Source organism: Pseudoliparis swirei, chromosome 15, assembly GCF_029220125.1.
Source record: "Pseudoliparis swirei isolate HS2019 ecotype Mariana Trench chromosome 15, NWPU_hadal_v1, whole genome shotgun sequence".
NCBI lineage: Eukaryota > Metazoa > Chordata > Actinopteri > Perciformes > Liparidae > Pseudoliparis > Pseudoliparis swirei.
This window is the reverse complement of record NC_079402.1, coordinates 6,547,546-6,570,730: the sequence shown is the minus strand read 5'-3', so window position 1 is coordinate 6,570,730 and position 23,185 is coordinate 6,547,546. Positions and strand designations below refer to the sequence as shown.

At 40.8% G+C, this 23,185-nt stretch overlaps 1 protein-coding gene across 1 annotated transcript in view; it reads left to right on the top strand.

Annotated features, from left to right (window-relative positions):
• Positions 1-6,270: 6,270 nt before the first annotated feature.
• The window catches only part of LOC130205669 (uncharacterized), a 73,516-nt gene continuing 56,601 nt past the window's right edge, over positions 6,271-23,185 (top strand). The window contains exons 1-6 of the mRNA XM_056433168.1: positions 6,271-6,351; positions 6,403-6,549; positions 6,694-6,803; positions 6,901-7,072; positions 7,141-7,261; positions 15,294-15,472. Coding sequence (XP_056289143.1) covers positions 6,271-6,351; positions 6,403-6,549; positions 6,694-6,803; positions 6,901-7,072; positions 7,141-7,261; positions 15,294-15,472 — 810 coding nt within the window. The remainder of the gene's footprint in view (positions 6,352-6,402; positions 6,550-6,693; positions 6,804-6,900; positions 7,073-7,140; positions 7,262-15,293; positions 15,473-23,185) is intronic.

The following is a 23,185-nucleotide window of genomic DNA, read 5'->3' as shown; positions in this document are numbered from 1 at the left end:
AGGAGGCATCAGACACAGCCAGGTCCAATGGTCCCTATGAGACGTGAAGTCAGAGTTAGTAATGTGTGATGGAGAGATGTAAATTCATCCATAAGGAGAGAGAGAAGAGGAGAGAGGTGCTCAGTGTATCCTATCGAAGAGGAATGTCTTAAGGGCACAATCACACCAGATGCGACTCTAAAAAGCGCAGCCGCACCAAAAACGCCTTTTTTCGAAAATACGCCGGGCAAAACAGCGCGGTGCGCCTGTGGAGCGGACCTGCGTGCGCAACCAACTGTTGATTTGGGGTTCAAGATATTTTTTCAAAAGAAAGGAAAGAGTACGGCGAACACCACCATCTATTCCGCCAATTGTGTCTCGGTGGCGAGCGCTTTCAGTTGCACTTCCGACTGAGTAGGAGTCAGTTTGAGTCGTGTTTAGATTTAGGATTATAAAGCTCTTCGTAATTAAATACCGCTATATGAGGTTTTCCTCGGGAAAACAGGAAAGAAAGCCCGCCTCCTGCTTGATTTGATTGGCTGCATTGGCCGAGTGTGACATTGATGAGCTGTGCGCCTCCGCGACTCGCGTCTAAAGTTGAGAATATTTTAACTTTTGAACGCGCCTGAAAAACACACAAAAAACGCGCCGCGTGGCATTTAAAAGGCGCGCCATAGGGAATCAATGGTTTTGCGGGCGACGCGTTTTTGAGAGGCGCGTCTGGTGTAATCGAGCCCTAAGTCTATTCTTAAATGAGGTGACTGTGTCTGCCTCCCGGACTGAAATTAGAAGCTGGTTCCATAACAGAGGAGCTTGACATCACTTGAACAATGTGACTTCTAACAGCTCCCTCTGGAGCCACAAAGGTATGTATACGTCTCGTTTCACATGGAAGTAAATATCCGTACTAGTTCTCCATGACTTACGTCGTGTTCAGCCACGACCCTTCGCGGAGGCCTTTGTCTCTCATTGCTCACCCAACGTCTTCTTTCTACTCAGAACTTGGATCGGCGGAGAAAATCGAGAACTTTCGAGGAGCTTTTGGAATTTTGGTAAAACGGTTGAGAACAAAAGTTCCGGATGTTTCCTTCAGCGTCGTGATTCCGGGTCATTCCGTGTCTGTGTTACGGAAGCGTGTGGATTAAAATTTTGAGAAACATCAACACCCCAGATATGACTTCAAACTCTGTGGCTCTGGTGGTTTCTGTGGAATGATACTTGACTCTAATATCAATAATGATACGTGTTTAGAGGCTTTTTGCTGGAACAAGCATGGACAGGCTCCAGGTAGCGTCATGAGATGAACGTCGGGATGACTTCATTTTGACTCATCGAGGTGATTTCATCCGTCTCTGCCTGCAATTGAAACCCGTTTATACATCCGACGTATGCAGGAGGCATGAAACAATGTTTGTGTCAATAAACAATATGTATATGTGTGAATGTTATTCAGCCTTTAATTAATTCATTGGTCATATAGTGTTGCCTTAAAGGCCCTTTTCTGTCCAATCTTAATAAACCAAAGGGTTCAGGTGTTAGGTTTGTAGTCCATCTGTAGTCATAGTAGTATTGACCGATCACATTGGAGTGGGCTTTGGTGACATTCAGCTAAACGGTACATGCGGAGAGCAAACTATGGAATTGTATCCAAGTGTTTTTCTAAAGTTAACTGTATTGCTGAACTCTGGTCATCTGGACCCAGTCTGATCGGCGCCATTGAACAAAAAGGACAATAACAGAATTAATCTTAATAATAATACGATAAATTCCGTTATTGTTTTGTCTTTCTGTCCTTCACTCTTTCCTCTCAGGGCCGCAGCCAAATAACATCTTACATGCATCAAGGCCTTTGTGCATGAGGGAGGGAAGGAGGACTATGGGGGGGGGGATATAAAAAAAAAAAAATTGTATGCATAAAACTGTTGAAATATTTTTCTGAGTCAGACCTCCTAACCATCTGTGGTGAAGAGCTCTGTTCAATACATTTTATTAGTCCAGTATCTGTTTAATAAATGCTTGGAGACATTTAAGTGTTTCACATCGTATTTTCTGGGAGTTTTTCCTGATCCGATGTGAGGTCCTGGGACAGGGATGTCGTATGTGTACAGATTGTAAAGCCCTCAGGCAAATTTGTTATTTGTGATAATGGGCTCTACAAAATAAACTGAATTGAATTTGTTTTCTCTAAAAGGAGATTGTAAAGGTTAATTTCCATAAAAATCTCAGAACCCATCAGCTATTGGCCCGACGACAATGTTCGCCTCCTATTAATCTCCATAAACAGATGCCTGCCTATGAATGGAGAAATACCATCATGGTGTGGACGTTGTCTCTCACTTCACGAGTTGCTAGATGGACAATAAACGTAATTTTGGACATGTTATCATAACGTGTCTGGCAACACAGGAAGCCCATAAATATTGGCGTTTTCCCCCCAGAGGCTGAAACGTCGTCAGATAGTCTCTATGTTCCGAGATTACTCTTTTCCTAACATACTTCTTCAGTTTTTAAAGAGGCAAAGAGATGACAATAAATCACTGGAGGGTGGAGGTCTGACCTTCACCTCCCTCAAGCTCGGATCAGCGCTCTGCTGCTTTTCGTCAGACAGGGTGGGGTTTGTTTCCAGCACTGTTGGGACATTTTTCAAAGGTTCAACCGGAGCATTCTATATTTATTTATTCATCACCCCGTTGACCCACATGGTTTTACGGCACAAATCATCAGCTGTGGCTGCTGGCTGTTGTCCAGCTGTGGTGAGCTGTTTGTCGTCAGACATCATCTTTTATCGTGCTTCTCTGGTTTCCTGATAATTGGATGTTATCAGCCATGTCAAATATTAACTCTCAAGAATCACATTTGTAGAGTGCTCTTTCGGAAGAATCATCATTTCTGGAACAAAATGTTCCTATTGGAGCAATTCAGACATACAATATTGTTTATTAATATGGAACATTTTCCCAAAAACAAACCGACACTATTTCAACGTATTTACACATTATCGGCACTTCCAAATGTATTTGTGCAAATTGGATCTGTGCACACACACAAAAACAGTGGATAGAGAAATACTCTTACAAATATAAAAACAATCTCGGAGGAATTCCCGCTCTGCTGCTGATGGGGTTGTTTTAAGCCATTTGAACAAAAGACCAACACCATGTTACTCTTGATAGGAAAGCAAGAAATAACAGCAAATATACAGCAGAAGGAAAAGCAGAAGTGAGTCGCAGCAGCAGCACATTTAAAGCATTAGCAGCACCAACAGGAACGTACAGTTAAGTCCAGTTAACTTTGGGCGAATCAAAGTCCAAAATCCAATGATTTATAATAAAAAAAGTATTTAATAACAAAAATTATGACCAGCATATATGGTTCTCGTACGTAGACGCCATGTGTTTGCGGGTCAACAATCTAAAAGCAATTCCATCTTGCTTTGTAAACGATCAATTCAATTCAGTTTATTTTATATAGCCCAAAATCACATATTTCCAATTTGCTTCAAAGGGCTTTACAATCTATAACATCCCTGTCCCAGGACCTCACATTGTAGCAGGAAAAAATCCCAAGAAACAGCAAAATAAACTGAATTGAAGAACAGTATTGCCCTGAATAAAGGTTCACGTGGGTTAAATACTCTCAGCCGCTGGGCTTATGGCCTCTCCATTGGTAAGTTTCTGGTAACATACACATAACTGACAGTAACACAGCATGCTAATGGCTAACCGCTTCACAGGGGCGAGTCCTCCCTCAGGTAAACAGTCCTACTCAGAAATAATTCCCCTACTTCTGGTAGCGTCTCTACTCTCTGTTAAGCAAGCAATAGTTCCTGCTGGGAACAGAAATGTACAATATCTCCATGTGCAGCCTCCATTTTGACCATCCTCTATGATCAATACAATTCCATTTATACTTGAATCATCTTAGTTAAAAACAAATAGTGAGTGACTTCTATATTTTCTCAATACATTCTTCATAGTATCCTTCATAATATCCTTTATTAATAATCATATCCTTTGTATGTAATGTAATTTAAAGACATGTTTTATATCTACGTGCAAGTCAAGATAAAGCTATTACAACTCTACAAGACATACAGTCTTTTTTTAAATAAACTTCTGACTGGAAACTCACCGTTAGGACCTGTCACAGTTAGTTTTTGGCAACAGAACTACTTGGTAAGGTTTAAGAACAGATGTAAGGTGTGCCAATGTGTGAGGTGAGGTTTAGTAAAACTTGTACTTCGTCTCTGACTCACAGCTCACAGTTTAATAATGTAACTCTGAGATAAACAAAAAGCTGCACTCAGTCTTGTATTCTTACCTGTTGGCAGAGGAGTATTTTACTCTTATTTTGTGATTCTTTCACCCGTATTTCTAATATTTTCAGACGAACAACCCCAGGTTGTCTGCTGCCATGAACCATTTCAAGCTGTCCGATGTTTTAGTCCAAGTCTCAATCGTAACAGGGTTGTAACAAAAACAAAAAATTAAACTTCGGGTGTGTTTCATGTTTTGGTCAAGAAATTGTTTTTACATTCATTTCCTAGGGTGTGACCGGATAATGTCGAAGACATACTGACAACTACTTTGCTTTGTTACCTCGGCCACGGATTTCGATCGGTCTGCCCCGCCTGATTGGCTTCACCTGTCCCTTGTTCGCCCTGCAGTCATGTGACCTCGTGCTCACCTGTTTTCACTCCCCTAATTAGTCTGGTTTTATTCCGTGCTGTCCTCCTGCCGGCTCTCCAAAGTGAGGTGTGATTGTGATGAATTAGTTATGGAGTTGAAGTTTGAACAGAAACTTGAAACCGCTTCTCTCTGGTTATTTTTTACAAACAAAACAATTATTGAAGAAAATAATCATTAGATGAATCCATTAAGAAAATAACGAGTTATACGAACGATGTGTGACATTTAGGGGGATGTTTTGGAAGAATAAAAATATAACGTTCATTATGTTATCATTTGTTTAAGATCAACAACAAAAATAAGATTTGCTGTTTTTTTGTTATCTTCTTTGGCACGTGTACATGCTGCCACCAGTAGCTCCTGTGACTATCGCCACATCTTTGCCTTTATTATTTTTATTTTTATATAATGTTTATCACAAATGGAATATGACAGAATACATTCATCAATGTCTGAAAAGGAAGCGTGGGGATTGGATGGAGTGCAGCGGACTTTGAGGCGACCAAATGCCACCTGGTCGGAAAACAAAGGGGGGCGGGGGATGATATATTTGATATCTCCTGTTATCTACATGTTAAGATTGATAACATTGTACATAATATTATTATATTAGTTTATGACACAATTTATGAGTATATATTTCCATATATTTTGTAATTGTTCACACACTGATATTCACAGATGAACTCGGTGTGAGTGGACACCCTCTGGTTGAACAGGTGTATCTGGTTGACCCAGGAGGGTCCACTCTTATCTATATAGAGATCAATGTCTTGCATACTTGTGTTCTGACTGTCTCCATATATGGACTCATGTTTCGCATGCCTATTCTCAGCATCTCTCACATTGTATCTAATATTAATATCTTTATGAGAAGTTTTGGTGATTCCATGACAGGTTATGGTATAAAAGATCTTTCTGTTTCCTCTGAGAAGTTGAAGAAATTCGGCAGTCCAGTAAATTATGCTTTTCTTCCCATGATTGGTATTCAATAAAGAATTCTGATGAATTGATCTTCGAGTCAAACCTCATCTGTGACCAGTCTGTTCAAACTACTACAGGGGGCACCGTTGCTCTGGTCTCCATAGCCAGAAAACAAAACACGTGAAATCTCTGTTGGATGTTTTTTATTTAAGTAACTAGGGCTTTTACCAAAAACAAGTATTTTTAAACTATGGTATCGGTACTTTTACTGAAGCAACTTCTATGAGAAGAAATATAGACAGTGAAAAGTTACGCTGTTTTAAACTGATATTAACTCGTTAAACACGAACACAGACAACATGTACAAACAAATTTACAAATAAGAAATGAATAAATAGTTCTGAGAATAACACTGACGTAACCACCCTGGGGACGTCTTGTGTAAGCCGTTGCAGCATCGTGGGTTATCAGTGTGTGTGAGTAAAGGTTGTGTCAGTGTGGCGCTGCCATGCTGCAGCATGTTCCCTTTGAGCTGCAGTCACACCCTGAACGGCCGGATGACGCAACGTGTTCATCTCCCCGTCGGGTGAAATTCAAAAGGGAACCCTTTAACACGCGGCTTTCCCTTTTGTATAATTTTTTATTTTGCCCTGCTCCTTTGAAGCTGCAGCGGAACAACATGAGCGGGGTATGGAAGGGCCTCCAGGCGATGTCTGGCCACAAGAGGCCCAACCAACAGTCTATGGGGGACCAAAAGTGGGTAAATGACCTGTACAGATTTGAATAACCATACACCCTTCCCCCCATCCAGACCTCCCTGCTGCTGCAACCCCGCATCGTCTGCAGTCCCTCCCCTCCACACTCCGAAACACTGCACTCCATGACCAGCACGCCACGCCACTCCAACAACTTGTCCCTTAGATATAACCAGGTGAGAAAGGAACTGAGGAAGATAAAGGTGAGAAAGGCCTCGGGTCCAGGCCACAACAGCTCAAGGATCCTCAGGTCCTGTGCAGACAAGCTGTGCAGGATAGAAGCGCAACTTGAACTTGAAGCCGGGAAAGTACCATAGGTATATGAAAAACATCCAGTGTGGTACCAGTACCAAAGACGCACGGCCCAAGGACTTCAACAGCTTCAGGCCAGTGGCTCAAACATCCAGCGTGGTACCAGTACCAAAGACCCGCAGCCCAAGGACTTCAAAAGCTTCAGGCCAGTAGCTCGAACATCCAAACTGATGAAGACCCTGGAGAGGCTGGTCTTTCTACATCTTCACCCCCCGGTGAGCTCATGTGTGGACTCGCTTCAGTTCGCCTATCAACCTGGCACCGGGGTGGATGACGCAGTCATCTACCTCCTTCTCAGAGGCCTTTCTCACCTGGAAAAGGATGGATGTTTTTGACTTCTCCAGTGTCTTCAACACCATCCAGCCATTGCTTCTGAGGGACAGTTGGAGCAGACCGGACTACCTCACCATGTCTGTGAGTCAGACTTGCTGTCCTGTAGCCGAACGCTTTCAATGATTCCGTTCCGTTCTTGTTCCCGCAAGGAACCGTTCTGGCCCCATTCCTCTTCTCCATATACACCTCGGACTTTAAAACACTACTCTGCTAACTGCCACCTGGAAAAGATCTCTGGTGACTCCACAATCGTCCGCTTCATTTACGCCGGTGATGACAGGGAATACAGGGAACTGAACCTTTATAGGATGGTGCCAACAGAACCGCCTCCAGATAGACTTCAACCAAAGAGCTGGTGGTGGACTACCGCCGGGGGAAACACGCTCCTCCGGAACCAGTGGACATCAACGGAATGGACATTGAGATTGTAAAATATTGTACCTTGGTGTTCACCTGAATAATAAACTGGACAGGACTGAGCAAACTCATGCACTTTACAAAAAAGGACTGCTGAGGAGACTGAGGTCTTTTGGAGTGCAGGGAACTCTCCCGAGGACCCTTTTTCAACTTGACATGACATCAGCCATCTTTTATGGAGTGGTCTGCTTGAGCAGCAGCATCTCAACAGCAATTCAATTCAATTCAGTTTATTTGTATAGCCCATTTTTCAGAAATTACAAATTTGTCTCAGAGTGCTTTACAATCTGTACACACAGACATCCCTGCCCCAAAACCTAACATCGGATCAGGAAAAACTCCCAAACAACCCTTCATGGGGAAAAAAGGGAAGAAACCTTCAGGAGAGCAACAGAGGAGGATCCCTCTCCAGGATGAACAGGTGCAATAGATGTCATGTGTACAGACACCAGTGTGCTGGGGTGTCCTCTGGAGACGGTGGAGGTGGATGGAGACAGGAGGATGACGGCTCAGCTATCGTCCCTGATGGACAACACCTCCCACCCCATGCAGGACACTGTGCGGCTTCACCCACTCACTCTAAAAAGCCCAACTTCAAATTTGTTGTCCTAACACATTTTTTTAAGTTGAGTCAACAAATGCCTTTGAAAAAAGTTGAACGAACTCAAAATGTCAATTTCATTAATAAAGAGTGGAATCCACTTAAAATGTTAAGTTGAGAAAACTTAATATAGTGGTTTGGGCATCTGCTGAGGTAACTAAGGCCACTGCGCATGTATATGTCAGTAAACACACACATATATATATATATATATACAAATACATATATAAATACATATATATATATATATGTAAATACATATATACTACTTTAATCTTATATTTTAAATAATAAAATAATCTAACAATATTTTCTTTAGCCCCTGTTTAAAATACATTGGTTTTTGATACCATTGTTTGTTTTTTATATTTAGATATGGATTAGATTTGGAAGGATATAAAAAAAAGCAACCATTAAAGACATAAAACATGGAATGTTCAGAGCAGTAATTTTAATCGGCCAATTAAACCCGAGATCAATCAGATGCCCTAGTGTGGGATCTGTGAGCAGCATTGCCTGCATGCATCCAACACCACTGCAAAGCCTGGCATCCCTAACCACTGTAAAGAAAGTCTTGACGTTATCTTTGCAAACATCAAAGAGTCAACAAGCGTATAGCATCTTTCAAATCCTTTCATTCTTTAATCATTCTCAAAAAAAATCAGAAAAATTTGTCAAAAGAGATGTTACTGCTTTCTGGATTATTAGATTACGAGACTGGATTTAGGCTCCTTATATGAGCCATGCTCATCCAGAGATAGATCCTCAGTATGCAAGGAATGAATAACAAGAATCGTGCACTAACTAAACTGCTCACTCTCATCACTCCTGCACTGAATCAAGAATAACTTTCTTCTCTTATCTTAAAATCCATTTAAAATTCTTCTCTTAACCATCAAAGCCTCTTGCCTTGATTGTCATCCCATCTTAGAGCTTGTCGTACCATATTGCCCTACAGAGGGACTACTTGTAGTTGCCTGAGTCTAAAAAGTGTATAGAGTCTTAAAAAGTAGAAATAAGCAGAGGCCTTAGGAACTTTCATCTCCTTTTTTACGTTTTATGTCGTTTTCAGTAGACAGAACAAAGACACAGTAGACTAAGAGTAGACTTAGAGTAGACCCTCTTTAACCAGCTTGGTTCCAGAGCTGAATCAGGTCCTGGGTCAGCCCCATGATATGCTGGAAGCTTATGCCCGGCTGACGTTTTAGGACTCTAGTACCTCCCTGCACTTTTTTTTCATCTTTCGTTCATAAGGATGAATTCAATTTTTTGCTCAACTTCTCTTTCTCTGCTTTGTCTTTCGTTTCATTTTTCACTTCGGCGACCTGGGCCAAATGCTAAATCTATCTGCTGAGGCATCGCGTCTGGGTCGTGAATTCCTGCTCATGACTCATACTGTCCTGTGGACTCCGCCCTCTCCTCCCCCGCCATCTCCCTGATGGGATGTGGAAGAGTCTCCATCGTGGAATATCATGCCTATAACTATTCGCTCTGTCATATTCTATTCATGTATTTAACATTAACTCTATAAATCTGTCACATTCTCTGTATTGCATACATCCATTCCATCTCCAGCATCAGAGGATCCTTGCTCCTCCTCTCCCTCTCCTCCAGGTTTCTTCCTTTCCCCCCCTGAAGGGTTATTTGAGTTTTTGAGGGCGATGTGAGCTGGGGGGGCAGGGATGTCTACTGTACAGATTGTGTAAAGAGACGAAGACAAATTTGTAATTTGTGAAATTGGGCTATACAAATAAACTGAATTGAATTGAATTGTCCATTGTTTAATGGCAGATTTGCTCCAGTTCAGGTTTTTGTCACTTATTGAATTAAAGGGAGCCTGTACCGTGAGAGCAAATGTTTCCCTGTATTTTGCTCAATTTATTTATTTAATTTAACAGACTATGAAGATTGAAATACTATAATACTAATGTGTAGGAGGCAGTGGCGGCTCCTGAAAAAATTCTCGGGGGGGGCAATTTTTTTGATAATGATTAACCCTCCCAAAACCACAGAACTTCAGACAGCTGTCTATGTGTAGCTTCTTCACAATGCCATCAAGTCATGTGACTCCAATCAGTGTTATGGCTGTGACTGAACTATGTCTGTGAGCTTGTCGTTTGTTCATAAACAGACAGACAGTCTGAGGCCGTCTGTGAGCTGTCTGTCAGTAATCCAGCTCCTGGTCTTTGATTTGGTGATTTTTTTCAACAAGATTTAAATAATTATAATAATAAATATGAGATCCCCATTTGTGATCCCTGCATCTGTGCTTTTTCAAATAATAGAAGAAATACAATTGCAATCACTTTCAAGTAAACCAGATTGCTCCACCAGACAAGAAAAAGCTAAATGTTGAGCTTTTGTTTTGAAGGGCAACAGCAGAAAAGCCCAACTCACGGAGGTAAGACCTGGCAAGTCGCCAAGAATCTCGGCTGTCGCGCATGCGCAGGCGCAACTTGTAAATACCATAACGTAAACATTTACATTAAGGTACAGGCATTTCAACATTTATTTATTCATGACTTAGTTTTATGTCGGTGTACTTTGACCGTGTGTAATATGTGGAGTTGTCAATAAAGGTCTTTCTGCATTTCCCCTGCGCCTCACCTGTAGTCCTATGTTCCTCTTTCAGGAGCACAGCTGACAACACGGCTGTCAGAGAACCCGTTTACAGGAGTTCTTTAACATCAGGCGGAGATCTTTTGTGACGTCGATCTTCCAGTCAGGAAGAAAACGTTTCAGAAGACACCTCAGAAAATGTTCGAGAATGAGGAACAATGTGTCTCTGATTTTATTTTCATTTTATTTTGGAGAGCGACAGGGAACGTCTCCGAGGTCGACCGATCGACGTGTTGGCGACCGCTGGTCTAGGAGGTCCTACTTCTATTGTTGCCGATGTGTCTTCAATGTTACGCCGACCGAAAGGAGTCTCTTTTAAAGAAATAATTGAATCGCTGCTGTTGCCCTGAGCACTGGCCGACTGAATATGCCTCTGTCGAAGCTGTATGACGTACTGAGACGCTTTTACGTCGATTAATTATGACAAGACCTGGAGGGGCGAGTCCTCCCGGAAGCCATAGAGAATGCATTTATTAGCTCTGTTTTGTGAAAAAAATGGGTTTAACATTGGAGTCAATGGGAGAGGTCTGGGGCGATTTTCATTTCGCCCAAAGTCGCCCCAGAAGGGGCGGGGCCATTTGAAGCACGACTTTAGGCTGACTGAATGACTGTTACCTGATTGGACAATGACGTACAGAGGCAGAGCAGACGTCTAGTGGTAGAATGCGACTTTTTTCTTTTCTTTTTTTCTTCTTTTTTCTTTCCCCCCGAGGCAGTGCGTCGCCCCAATCGCCCTAATGGACAAGCCGCCCCTGGTAGGAGGTGACTCTTGTATGAAAGTGGTATATTTTAGTTTTTAAAATCTGCATTAAAATGTCTTTTGACTTTTAAATTGTATTGTTACAGAATGGGAAGGAACTAAATGAAAATTTCAAAGAGGCGGTGAATATTTATTATAGTCTCTGTATGCTTGTTTTTGTGTTGAATACAGACCCGGAGGAATCTTACGTGAAAGGAGTTGAACTGGGAATACTGAAGAGTGGGTGGAGCGGGGGTGTGGTTCAGGGAACGGTGTCTGATTGTCATCAGCTGGACTGATTGGTAATCAGATTGGTAATCAGTATAGCTGATGACGATCTGTGTTGGTTATCTGAGTCTGTCTCCATAAAGGAGCTGGACAGACAGGAGATGAGAGGAGCGTGTAGCGCAGAGACAGTCTGCTGTCGGAATAAACCTTATTACCGAATATCCCTCTGGCTACTTGTTGCTTATTGGTGCTTTAGGGGGGGGTAACCTACTCGTGACGGCTACACACGTGTCACAACCATGTTCCAAAGCTTGTTTCAAGGCCTTGATTTTGGATTTAAAAAACAGATTTTTCTTTTTTTTTCTTTATGCAGCCATTTTGATTTTTAAGGATGTTGACCCTCTGCTGTCTATGTTCAAGTGTTGACACCTGGAATTCATATAGTTATGCAAACAAATGTTTAGTTATTGTTAATAAACATTTTGTGTTTGAAGAAGTTTGTTTTCTTTAACTGTTGACTTTTCCAAAGAAAACGGTGTACATTTTAAATTAATTTAAATGAAGGCAATGTTGCAAAGAATGTTGAGTGTACTCAAATAATGGGCAGTGAAATTTAGTAACAAAACATTTTAAGTTAAAAGTAAGTTCTCTCAACAAAACATTTTAAGTTAAAAGTAAGTTCGCTCAACAAAACAATTCTAAAAAAAAATTTAAGTGCTGTTGATGTATGTTTTTAATCTACAAGAACACACAATTTAAAGTTTCTCCAATTTAATATTTTAAGTGTTCTGAACTTAAGTACATGAGTAGATGTAACTATCAAATGCAATATTTTAAGTAGTGTTAACTTAAATACATAAGTACGTCTGAATAGTAATGTTACGTTTGACAAACTTAAGATATCACTTTGAGTGAACTTCTTATCATAAGTTGACACAACACATTAGCCCTGAGTTGAGTGAACTCAAAAAGGCTTTGCAGCTGGTTGCCTCACTTTTTTAAGTTGACTCAACTTTTCTTTTTTTAGAGTGCTGGAGGTCCTTCCTTCCTGCTGCTGTCAGGCTGCACAACCAGCTCTGCTCCCAGTAAACAATTCAAACCTGTGCATATAAATACACTCTGGAATAATAGTTGTTCCCTATTTTGGTTATTGTGGATTCTGTACAGTTTCTTTTGCCTATTCCATATACTTGTTTTTTTAATCATTTTTTACGATGTCTCTTGTTTGCACTTTACCCTATGCTGCTGTAAATACTTGAATCTTATCTTATCTAACACGGTGAAATATTCAAGCAATCTCCATTCTCATTCTCCACTTTAGAATAAAGTGCAGTGAATGTAAACAAAGGGTGGCCGTGCAGCGGGACTTTGAAATCACTGTCACGTGGGCAGGTCAGCGTTCGTTGTTTACCGACGACGAGGTTGGTTTAATGACAGGAAATGGAGAGAGATTCCAAAAACAACGTATGTTGTAATGCGGAACAGATAGAGAAGCAACATGAAAACATTTTTTTTTAAATAAGGAGAAAAAGAATCTTACCACATGATGAGTAAATGAAAGAGAGTACAATTTGAGTAGAATACGTTTATCTTAATCACCTCAGAGGGAACACTTAGTTTGCTTTACTTTATCCCACAAACTGTTTTGTTCCGGGACATGTTGGAAGGACATCGTATTCCGAGGTGATGATGTGCTATATTAAACAGCAACACATTTGAATAGGCTTATTTCAAGTGGTGTAGATAAATGTAAGTATTTTTTGTCTACTTCCTACTTCTACTTCTTACTCTACATTTAGACTTTACAGATTTAGATTTTTAATACAAACTATAACCAACAAATAATTGAAGATGTATTTTAAATCCAGCCAACCGGCTGTAATGAAATAGCCCACCCAGAGTGAAGGGTTGTGTTTAGATTCATGTGGGCGACATGATATATGATATAAAAGGTGGTAAGAATTTTTTTTTCCATAAGAACTTTTAAAACACATAATAATGGTTTCCCTGATTCCGTCTCGATCCGCAGCTATCAAGCTTGTGCATTGGTTTGTACATGATAAAGTGCTCCACTTTGATCAGATCAGATTAAAATAATTTTCTGAGGTCTGACCTTCCTTTAACCTCAGAGACAACGGAGACAGACATAAGGAATTATGCATCCTCAAAAGTACTCATTATTCTTTTCAGAAACAGGCTTGTCCTCAAACAAAAGATGTGGTTGAGATGTTAGTGCCACTTAAATGCATGTGTACATGTGTACATGTGTGTGTGTGTGTGTGTGTGTGTGTGTGTGTGTGTGAGTCCTCAGTGAACCAGCTGAATGGGTGTGTTCTCAGCTCAGGCACAGAGGAATGCCAGGCGTGGTTGTCAGTGTTGCCCAACACAAAGCCGCTCTGCTTCCAGTCTGACACCTATGGCAACCAGCGGCTGTTTTAACAACAGTGTGTGTGTGGGGGGGCTTCAAAGTTTACATTTGTATGTTTCCAGTATCACATCAAGCCTCTCCTTAAGAAAACCAATGACATCATTGGCAGTTGGTTCCAAAAAATGACCCCGATACTCAAAATATGTTTTCAGTTTAGATGATTTAAAGTGGGGTTGTATGAGGTGCTCCTACAATAGATGGCTTTCGACACGCCTCCGGTTAAGAGAAATAGACACCCAGATTTAAAACTAAAAACTAAACGTACCAATAAAGGCAGCAGTAGACCAGCGGTTCGACTTTGGAGTTTTTCTGTGGCTTTGAAGAGGGCCCAGATAATGACTTTAGCTCCGCTGTCAAAAAGGGCTTTGTGACAGCAAGGAAGAGTAAACATATTATTAAAATGGCCAACTCTTATTTAAACTGAAGGAGATTTTTTCTTTGAGGAGTTCTGCTGCCGCCTTAGCAGTGCGTTGCTAAGCTCCTTTGCCCAGTTTTCTCCAAACTGGGAAAAGCATTCTCACATCAAAAGGCGTCAAATAATGGGTCGGCGGCTCCACGGCATCAGATACTGTATGTGCTGGGAAAAAATATAATGGATTGATGGATGGATATATATATATATATATATTCCAGACTCATGGGTCCATAAAACAACAAACACAAATACAACAACAATATATAAAATACAATACGAGGACACCGGTCCAGCCATTGCAGCCAAAAAAAAAATCACTCGGGATTAAAAAACATACAAACATTTGTTCCATTGCTTCCAGAAACAAGACAGATACCTGGTATCACTCAGTGCTGGGTCAGCCAAGGCTTTTATAACTACATTCTCTGAGACACTTAGTCGACATTTAAATTTATACATAAAATTACTCAAAACAGCATGAAAAGTGGGAACATTCCGGCTCACAAACATCTGATCTGCGCTTGTCCATCTCGGAAGCTTGAGCAGGATTCCGAAGGCATCATTGAAATATATAATATGAAAGATAGATGAATAGATCGATAGATAGATATAAACATTCATCAGTGACGTCAGAGATGAGAACAGGAAACCAAAACGCCTCAAGGGAGGAGGACATTCCTGAATGAATTTCAATCGTTGCATTTTGGCACACTCCAATCTCCAAACATGTTGAGAATGAGAGAGAGAGCGAGCGAGATAAAGAAGAACTAGATAACTGGCATAACTCACAAACTTTATTCTTGGACCTCCGCCAGATGTCACGTTTCCTTCCCCTCTAACCTCTCTGTTCATCAGCTCGAAACAGGCGCTCAGGTAAATCGACAACTTCTCTGCGTGCGTGCGTGCGTGCGTGCGTCAGCGGCGTCACGCCCAGGTGTAGCCCCGGATCCACCCACAAGGCAAACTCCTGTCGGGGCAGAACACTTGAGGCTGCCAGTCGGCGACAGAGCAGCGCGGAGGGATCACTTGACAAGGTAAGAGGCGGATGATTAAAACGAGGACGCCGCTCGCCGGGTTCGAACCCTCGCTCTCAGTGCGCAGCTGCTGTCGTCAGCGGGGTCGTCGCCGACAGTTCACGGGATGTTTCCTTCCCGGTGCCGGGGTCGAACTGGCGGTGGTGGATGAGCGGCTTTAGTTTTGAGAGGGGAAACCTGCATAGAGGCAAATTAATCACAGAAAAGTACTTCATGTTCTCAATGTCTAATTGTGATCATTGGAAACCCACGTGGGTCACAGAGGCACACTGGTTATACCTCACATACTGTGTTGTGTTGCATAATATCCTTCTGAAGATTAATTATGAAAGAGTTCAAAATTGACCACAGTAAAAATATGTCCTGTCAGTAGAAGAGCACACTTGTGTACGGGAGAGGGCCACATGTGAGTTCTGACTCAAAGTCAAAATTCTAGCTATAAAGTCAATGTTTTTATCAATAAAACCAAAATGTAATTGAGTTCTGAGACAAATGTCACAATATTAAGCCCTAATTGTCAGAATTAAAAATGTTCTGACATGCATATTATTCTCCATACCAGTCAGTGTGAACTTCTTCTGTCCTAAAGTGTGGCTACTCTAGTCTGCACCTGTTCATGTTTTGAGCACAAAGTTCCAGTGAAGGGAAATCGTAATGCTACAGCAAACAATGTTATTTGAGACATGGCACTTTGTAACATGACGGTGTCCCTGTGCACAAAGGACAGCAGACTCTAAAGCGGGGGATTTAAACTGCTTAGAACGTTGTTGGTACCCATCTCCTGAGGATCAGTGATAGTGTTGACAAGAGGTTCCTGCAAAGAGACCCAAGGATATTAAAAGACAATAGCAAGCTAAAGCATCACTTGAGTCCCTTTCCTTTGTCAGTGTAGAATTCCAAAACACGTGCTTTAAATCACTATGAAAATGATGGTCATTCTGTAGGAGTGGGATTTATCATACATATTGTGTTGGTGGGTGGTTTCATGTGACGTCGCTGTTTCCACACTTTCCTGAAGCTTTAAACTTCATCTTTGTGGCGCCAAACGTGGCAAATGAAACTTCCATTTGTCACAATGATGAATTATATTGTTTTGTCTTTAAGTGGCGCTCAGTCCAAGGGCGAGTCTGACTGTACACTGCACTGTGCTCCGATAAGAGGGCTGCAGAAGCGGGACTTTATCTTTATTTCAGCTGGGCGGATGGCGGTAATGCCACTTATATCAGCGCCACATGGCGCCATGGTGTCAGATGTTTGTTAATTAATGACAATAAAAACAATAACAGCAGATCTTTAACCACGGCAGGGTACAGCTGCCGTGGTTAAAGATCTCCGTGCCCTCTGGGCTCGTTGCCATAAGGTGGGCCGTGAGAAATCTAATGTGTATGTCTGTAATGTTACCAGTGAACTATTTCTGTGTCACGAATTTCCTGGAGGGTTGGAGCCAATACAAGATCAAGTGTGACTGAATTAATAATACACAACGCAAGAGAGAGAGTACACAACTTCTACAATGGCAATGCCATAACAGCTTGTTGTGGCTTTGTTCAATGCGCGAGCTAGCTAACGCTTTGCTTCTGGAGCTAGCTTTGCAATCTTGACCGCTCACTTCAGGAACTGGGGCAGGATTGATCAGCCGTTTTATAGTGGGACCTCAAGCAGGACATATATCTAATTTTGTTCCATTTTAAATGGATTTAGTTGGAAAATGCTAGCCTAGTGTTGTTGTGTTAGTGAGCCATAGAAAGCAGCTAAGGAGACGTGTGGATGTTTGTGTGTGTCTCGAGGCTGACTGTCAACCTGCATACCTCTGCATGTGAACCATTGCTGTGACTCTACTTTCTCACCAAACTACTGTAGGCAAACAGAGGAGTCAGTCATGCATGATTAAGGGTTTTTCAAGGCCGTGGAATGCTGAAACTCCGACTTCATATCAGCTGCTAGCATCTCTGGCTCTCTCCCTTAGGCTCTTTCAACAGTTTTTCTATTATCTTTAAGTCCATCTTTGTATGCTCCAATGGTCTTTATCGCCCTCTTTTTCCCATATGTTATATCACGTCTCAATTCACTTGTCCGTTTTGGTTGTGAGTCTTCCCCTTTTATTTCTTACCTCTTTTTCCCTTTCTCATTTCATAATTTTTTAGTAATTGCTTATTTTCCATTTGAGACATAATGATGAACTCTATGTACTGCCACACCTCTCGACATCCGCTCTTTGAATTTGCTAATGAGTGATTTTTTTCTAAATATGAGCACAATGTACCTGTTTAAAATGTGGAATGTGTCATTGAGTGTGCACACTGAGGGAAAGCATTAATCAACCATATCTGTGCTTTTAATTATACACTGTGCAGCAAATGTGAAGTTCAGAAGTACAGACTTTCTCAACAGAAATATTATATTTATATATTTATATACATACATGCACACAGCTTTCTCGCACTGATACACACCCTCTCTCTCTCTCTCCCCCTTAATGGGTTTTAATGCGACTACATTCTTTCCCGTGACTCTGGTCCAGACAGTTAACCAACCAGACCAACGAAAAAACCCACCTGTGCTCTCGGTTTTGTCTAGCACACACCCACCTCTCTCTCTCTTACTCAATTGTAATTAAATTCAGTCCAATTTTAAGTACTGAAAATGTACGTACAATAGGCAAAGATCTACTAGAATACAGAGCTGTCTAACATTACATTATTGTAATGAAATAAAAATACAATTAGTGAAAGTAAAGTTTCAATAACAGACACAACATTTTAATTTTGCTTTTAAAGATATCTTTTTTAGGCTTAGGTATACATAAGTAAATATCATTTGACATACAAATAGAAGACTTTAAACAATGCGTTAAAATCTAACAAATCATACAAAAAAAGTGAGCATAGTGCAAATACTATGATGTATATTCCGTTTCTTTCTACGAAGATAGACAGTGTCTCTGGTCAGTGCAGGTATACGCAGATGATGTGACGGTCTGCACCGTGGTTTTATTCCTTTGGTTGTCCTTTTCCTCTCAATAGCTCAGACTCCCTGCTGCTGTGTTTGAACATTGTTTTAATTCACCTTGCAAATGTGGAAGTTTTTCTAAACTGGTCAAGTTCTAAATAGTTGTTGGGTTCACAATGTGTTCCTTTGCGCGGCAGCCTCTCTCCATGGCAAGTCTTGAGTTTGTACATAGTCTGACTAGTGTTGGGTCAGTTACAGAGGGAAGTTGTTCTGCCACTGTGTATTCTCTGTTGAAGGCCAAACAGCATTCCAATTATTTTTTTTCTCATGGGATCTGATTGTGTCTCTGAACAGAGAGTCCTCGAACCAGAGGGTAGACATAAATCTCTGAATTTTTCCTCTAGGTGAGGGATTGGTTTTAGATGGTTACAAAATTCCAATGCTCTCTTTTGAATTTTGATCAATTGTATGTATCATTCTAATTCTTCTCTGCATGCATAATGTTGGTGTTTTTCCCATTGATGCAAAGATCAGATTGGTAAAAATTGCATTTTTTCAAGGCCTGCAATCAGTAGGCATTTGAAGTCGGTGTCAGCTCGGGCGATCACAGGAATGACAGACAGTTCTAATGCACTTTCCAATTCATTGACGTATTGAAGATGGTTGGACTGGAAGCTGTGTCTAACTTGCTCGCTGTAGGGTAACAAGTATGTGTGTTTCTTTACATTGATATTGTGATATCATAGGTTTCCCCCCCACACTCATTCCAACACTTTGTAAAAATGACATTAAATATAAAACTAAGTGATAATGCTATTTTTGTATACAATACCTGCTTCCTGTTACATAAGACCATATGGTATGTGCTTTTATAAAGACTTGGTCACTCCCCCAATGTCAGCACTGTTGGCTCCATCATCACTGTTGTTGTTGTTGTTGTTTATAGTTTTTACTTTTAGCATCTTGAGCACAGTTAGCTGCCACCGGCTCAGCCGTCACTATGTTGAGAGCATGTCGGGGCAATAGATGTGCTCTGAATTTTGAATTTACCAACATTTAATAAGCAATAGTGGTATAACGAAACACTGTGGATCTATAGTGATCCCACATCGTGGATTTCTCCCCAGATTAATTACCCAGTTTAACCATCATAGCATGAAATAAAGTTTTACTGATCAACGTTATTGACTATTCAATAACAAATATAAATACTCTCTAGTCGTTCATCCCTGATAATATTACATTGTGAACAACTACTCCATGTTGTAAAATTACAGGAGGAGAGCTAGTAATAATGGCAGAACTGCTTACTACAGATGTTCTATTCAGTTCCATAATGATGTATTCAGGTTCTGTTTCGTGAAAATTAGTATGGGGCTAAGGTCATCTGAAATTCGTGACTCCAATTAATGATACTAACCGAAACCATGAGTTTAATAATCCGTTGAGCCCCTAATAAGCAATGAGATCATCGATGATGTCATGGTTTTTTGAAAACCTCCATCTCTTTCTGCAGATATAGATATGTGTGTATATTCACAGTAACCTCCATGACCTCATCATTTAGCTATGTCATCAAAGTAGAAGATAGGAAACACAGGGCGGCTGTACCTCACGAGGTAGAGGGGGTTGTTCGCTTATCTGAAGATTGGCGGTTTGATGCCTGGCTCCTCCCTTCTGCATGTCAAAGTGTCCTTTAGAAAGATGCTAAACTCCAAATTGCCAGGGTGTGCCATTAGGGTGTGTGAATATGGAAAGTGTTGACATATAAAGCAAAGTATATTCGAAAGGAGCTATCTAAATGCTAATCCATTTAGCATTTTCTGTTGAAAGTGAAAATGTGTCAGATATTTTTTAGTTTGAATAATTTGTCTCATCTGTTAATACAAACCATTTTCCAGAGAGAGGAGCAACTGTGAGTTCAAGTGATCATAGTAGTGCACAGGGTTATTTAAACATTCTCACAATGATAGTAAGCCAAGCATGTACAGTGGTGCGTGTTCCTTCATTGCTGCGTGCTGCATTTTTGTCCAGGGTGTTGTCGGCTGTCGTCATGGTTTATAAGGAGTAAAGTATGTGTGGGCCTTCATTCTCTTCATTATGTTCTTTTCATATTTGCAGAACTGATCACACATGCCCTAATCCAGACACACGGTAGATACCTGGACCTGAAAATAATTAGATCTGCTGTATGCGGAAGTCGGTTAGGAAACTATTTCAAATATTTAATAACAAAAAGTAAAGCACTCATTCAAAGGTTGGTTTAGCATTGAATACGTTTAAATAAAACATTTTTATATAACATATATCTGCTGTTTGCAGAAGTGCATCTGATGCCCTCTATGAGGGTTTGAAAAGTCACTAAGTAGCGAAGCAGTCGCCAAGTTGGCAACACTGTGTTGTTAGAGTCCATGCTCTGACGAAAATGGAAAGCATCAGGTTGTCTTACCTCTGGGGAACGCTAGATTTCTAAGTTTGTATCGCTAATTTAAGGGACATTAGAGTAATCTATATCTGTCATGGCACAACATGATAAATACCTAAATTCAAACTATTACCCTTGCGTTAATGTAAATAAGGTCAGTAGTGTTTCAGATTAAATAAAATGTATCAAAAATTCTTATCTGCCACTGCTCAAATCCAGTAGGGTCCAGTGGTTGTTGTGGGTATGGATGTTTAGGTGGGTATGGCAAGTCTCATTTCCAACATGCACAATTATTTATTCATCTCCTTCTGAAGACGTGAAGAAAAGCATGGGTCTTTTAAAGCAGTACAAGTATTTAACTTGTGCCTCCCCAAATTTTTACTGAACAAGCCGTCTATTGTTGCTGCATTCATTTCCATTATAATACAAATGACAAGTTGTCTTGTATGAGGAACACCCCGAGTAGACATCTGGTGCCATAAATCATTAATGTGTTGAAATTTATGTGGAGCAGAAGAAAGTTCACATAATGCTCTAAAAAAGCCTCTTTGTTTCAGTCCATTAGCCACTGCGCTCTGTGTTACAACACATCAATACATGGTTTTATTCTGCAAAAGAACTATTAACATAGTGAGTTTGACATTTGGTTTTCTTGCATTTCTGATTATCAGCTTGCTGGCAGTAATTAAATAGTTAGCTGAATACATTGAGCTTTGAAAACTGTAAATGAACTGTTCTAATGGAGCGTGCGCCAGTTCTCCCCAAAAAGATTGGGAACAATCTGTGTCGAAATGTAATCAAAGATATTAAAATAACAAGCTTATTGTCCACCGTGAGTAAGTCACCTTAGTTTTACAAAGACATGCTTTGAAGTCATTGCTTTAAAACAAAAATCTCTATAAACAGATCCTATAACTGAGGATAGCTGTCGGAAATCAAACAGGATTTGGGTATCAGACGTGTTCTGTTTTCTATTTAGTTCGAGTAATATATCGACCAATCATGTTTGAGCAAAATGCAACCTTGGAATCCATTATTATTACGTATGAGGATATGCCAGGGTAGAAAATTTAAATATTTTTTGGGGGAAATTTTTCCCCCCACTGACTGAAATCCAGAGGCATTTAAAAATAAATTGGGGGCAGTTTTTTAAACTTGCGAAACAACATTTAACTGTTGTTCAAAATAATGAATATACTTATTTAGGCTTATGCTCTATGTGCAATTGTCATCAAATGGTAAAAGTAGGCAGTATAGATTCTTGTCGTGGTCATTGTCGCTCAACTCCAACTCCATCCTTGCATCTCAAGTTGCTAATAGACCAGTACACGGAAAACAAAAAGTCTGGGCCCGGATGTCAGATGCCAACACCGGAACCCCAGAAAGACTGAGTCAATTGTGAGCATTCCGTCAAGTTTTACTCAACTTTCTGATTGGTAAGATGACTAAGACTTCAATCACTCATCACCAAAAACTAAAGCGTACCATACAGCCTACTAGTCGCTAGCTGGATTTTTAGTACCCGCCCAATATGAGAAGTTCATAAGAACCCGAGTGTGTCACAGTGTCGTAAAATGCAAATCAACAATGACTCGTGGAAAAGGAACGAAGGTGGATGGAGATGACATGTAGGTTAGGAATGAGGGTGTGAGCCTTAAACGGTCGTCTGTCACAGACACGCAAAATTGTTTGCAATGTTAGAGTTGCACGTAATGCCGATCATTTACATTTCTGTCAACTAACCCTGTGAATGACAGCTTTCTGTTGTGTTCAGGGTACTTATCATCATGGTGTGCAATTCAACTGTCGTTTTTCAATGCAGAATGTAATCTGGACTTTCTCTTGCGTGAAGAGACTTTCCCCTCCATACTGTACGATAACAGCGTTTTGACACGTTTACACAAATAGGAAATAGTGCAAGTAGAGACGGGTCATCAACTTGCATCATGCGTCCACGCCGTCCCCGTGTCAGGAGAATGAAATGTGTTACGTATTTCAATTTTAATGAAGTGAGTCAACATTATGGTAAATCTGCAGACTGATGCCATGTGCCTGTGTTATCTAGAACCTCGAGTTTTGCCTAAGGGTTCTCTCACGATCCTTGCTGTTTTGGATTGGCAGCCAAGGCGTTCATTGTGTGTCTGGGTCTTTCAGGTGTTATTAGCCTGGGCCCATTCACCTGTGGGTCTGTGCAAAGCGCCAGGGCAGTGCAAATGGTACACTTAACTTGTACAGTGTGTGTGTATTGAATCAACAAGAAGTGGGTAGTTATTAGGGATGTCACCAGAACCGATATTTCGGTTCCAAAATTCTGAATTTATTACGGTACTCGTTTTTCC